Below are 2500 nucleotides of genomic sequence, written 5' to 3' on the forward strand. Positions count from 1 at the left end.
TCTGTCTGTCTATTTCTCTCTCTCTCTCTATCTCTCTCTCTCTCTCTCTCTCTCTCTCTCTCTCTCTCTCTCTCTCTCTCTCTCTCTCTCTCTCTCTCTCTCTCTCTCACTCATTCGCAATCGCTCTCTTCTTTATATTGCAGGCATGTTGCGGCTGACTGACCACGCCACCCTCAGCCACCAGGTGTGTCTGGTGTGCCTGGCCCAGCAGGGTGCCGCCTTCCCCGTGCACAGCTGTGTCCTCTCTGGCTACAGCATCGCCACCGACGTTTACAATACCTCCAGAGAACCGCCAAGCACTGGTGACTATCATGTAAATTTTCTGATATAGCTCAACGTATATATTTTTTGATAGGTACATATATAGGAGTTTCTATCACTCTTTACTTTTTTGAATAACTTTTTAAGAGTAAATGGAAAAAAAAAACGTTAGGGAGTCGTATAGTCGAGAGAACTTAACATTATAAGCTTCTGGAATAGTTACCAGTATATAATGCCTTTCAGTGCCGTTGAATGGTGTCTTGAGAAAACTTCCCGTATCCCTCCTGACGAAGGACGAGTGCCAGGAAGCGTTGTACAGTGAGGAATTGCCTGAGATTAAGAACTCCTTGGACGCCTTCCTGTGCTCGAGAGAAACCGACGTTACCACTCCCTGTTATGTAGGTCGTTCTAACACAGTAAATTAGTCAAAGAAAATGGTAATACATTAGTTTAAATCCCATAAACACGAACTTTTTTCAATGACTCTCCAGAGCACGTTAGACGGGGGCTCTCCTCTGACGTGCGAGGTCGGGGGTCGCTGGTTCCTCGCGGGCTTGATGTCCTGGGGCCGAGGGTGCAACGTGCCAGGGGCCCCTCTGGTGCTCACGCGGGTTGCCTCCTTCATGGACTGGCTTCGGGGAGTTCACAAGGTAGAGGTGTGCTTCTGTCTGGTGTATTTATGTGGGGGATGAATGGAAATGTCCTTGCCTGTAAGAGTGTGGGTAGAACAGCTTGTTTTGTGTATATTTTGAAGAATATTAGAGTATGGTAATGCCGTATTTTATGATAGCATATTCTTAAATATACATCTACGTGATTACTGATTTTAGATTTTCATACTGAAGTCGGATATCTGTAGATGGAAATATTCAAGCAAATTATATAATGTTTCATGATAAAGATAAGTCACTCTATAATACTTTTTGTAACCTTTAAAAAGGCATCTTATGCACTGTGATAGCTATTTCGATTCCAAACAATAAATGTATAAACCATGTACATTTTATAAGAGCCTGATTAAAATACAATTATATAGACCCGTATTGTTTTCTGAGACTGAAATCCCTACGAAACCTCTCCTCCCAGCTGACCGAATTGACGATCTCCCCCGAAGGTCCCCCGTCGGAAGGCCACACCAGCCCCTTCGACACCGAAGCACTCCAGGCTACAGAATCTCCGATAATCAACGTGATCATAGACTCTCCTGACGAAGACAAAGTCGCTCATAAAGTGCCAGGGACTCATGTTGTTCAGAATAGAACGTGTGGCATTAAAGGCGACTGGAATGAAGTGAGATTGCATGATGTTCGTTAAAAATCTTTCAGTGCAAACATTGCTTATATATTAAATTTTTTGAAATTGGTTGTGTACATTTTCTAATTCAACGCTACAGCTAGGCAAACGTATGCGATGCAGATTGTCCTTCGTGTTCGCGCAATGATAGCCTTTAAATAATGACAAGGTATCTTCCTAACAGCTGATGGAAGAGTCCACTGGCGGCATGCAGGGTGGAGCCGCTGTGTCGACGGTGGAGTGGTGCTGGATGGCAGCCATCATGGAGCGGCGAGGAGGGGCGCTCCAGTACCTTTGCTCAGGCGCCCTCGTGGAGGCCGACCTCGTCCTTACTACGGCCTCCTGTCTGAAGAGGTGCTTTTACCCCGAGACACAGTCTAAGTCATCAAATCCTTCACAAACTATTGCTTCAATTGAAGATTAGAAAGAAAGTTTCTCATTAGAAATTTTTTTGCTACAAAATAACAAGTTTGATTGTTGTGTTAAAGACTCAAGTATAGCTTGCTAAGTTCGTCTTGTTATTTGCAGATTAAACGCTCGTGAATTACACCGATATATCGTGGTTCTCGGCGACAGCAACTTGCGTGAGGACCTGCCGTACGGGGTGCAGTTCCACGCTATCTCCGAGGTGGTCATCCACCCAGACTATTCCACTTTTGATAATGTGCACCCTAACGACATAGGTGAGAATCAGGAATTACCATAGTTATAAAACACGCAGTATCTTAAAAAAGAAGAAAAAAATATATAATGCATCGTCTACCAACCTTTAAGAAATTCGTCTTTTTTTCCTCCCACTTCGCCAACTACTACATCATAATGCCCCCCATCTCGCTTTATTTCTTCCTTCCTCTCTTTCCGCAGGTATAATGATGCTCCGCGACTACGCCACTTTCAGCCACCAAGTGTGTTCCGTGTGTCTGGCGCACCAAGACGTCGCCATTCC

The 2500-nt window shown here is 44.5% G+C and overlaps 1 protein-coding gene across 1 annotated transcript in view; it reads left to right on the forward strand.

Annotated features, from left to right (window-relative positions):
* Nucleotides 1-2500, forward strand: part of LOC125030819 (transmembrane protease serine 9-like) — a 4389-nt gene that overhangs the window by 271 nt on the left and 1618 nt on the right. The window contains exons 2-8 of the mRNA XM_047621130.1: nucleotides 144-302; nucleotides 505-659; nucleotides 753-911; nucleotides 1348-1551; nucleotides 1739-1908; nucleotides 2083-2237; nucleotides 2419-2500. The exon at nucleotides 2419-2500 is cut by the window's right edge and continues 62 nt beyond it. Of these exons, the coding sequence (XP_047477086.1) occupies nucleotides 144-302; nucleotides 505-659; nucleotides 753-911; nucleotides 1348-1551; nucleotides 1739-1908; nucleotides 2083-2237; nucleotides 2419-2500 (1084 nt within the window). The remainder of the gene's footprint in view (nucleotides 1-143; nucleotides 303-504; nucleotides 660-752; nucleotides 912-1347; nucleotides 1552-1738; nucleotides 1909-2082; nucleotides 2238-2418) is intronic.

The sequence above is a fragment of the Penaeus chinensis genome, chromosome 11 (genome assembly GCF_019202785.1).
Source record: "Penaeus chinensis breed Huanghai No. 1 chromosome 11, ASM1920278v2, whole genome shotgun sequence".
Lineage (NCBI taxonomy): Eukaryota > Metazoa > Arthropoda > Malacostraca > Decapoda > Penaeidae > Penaeus > Penaeus chinensis.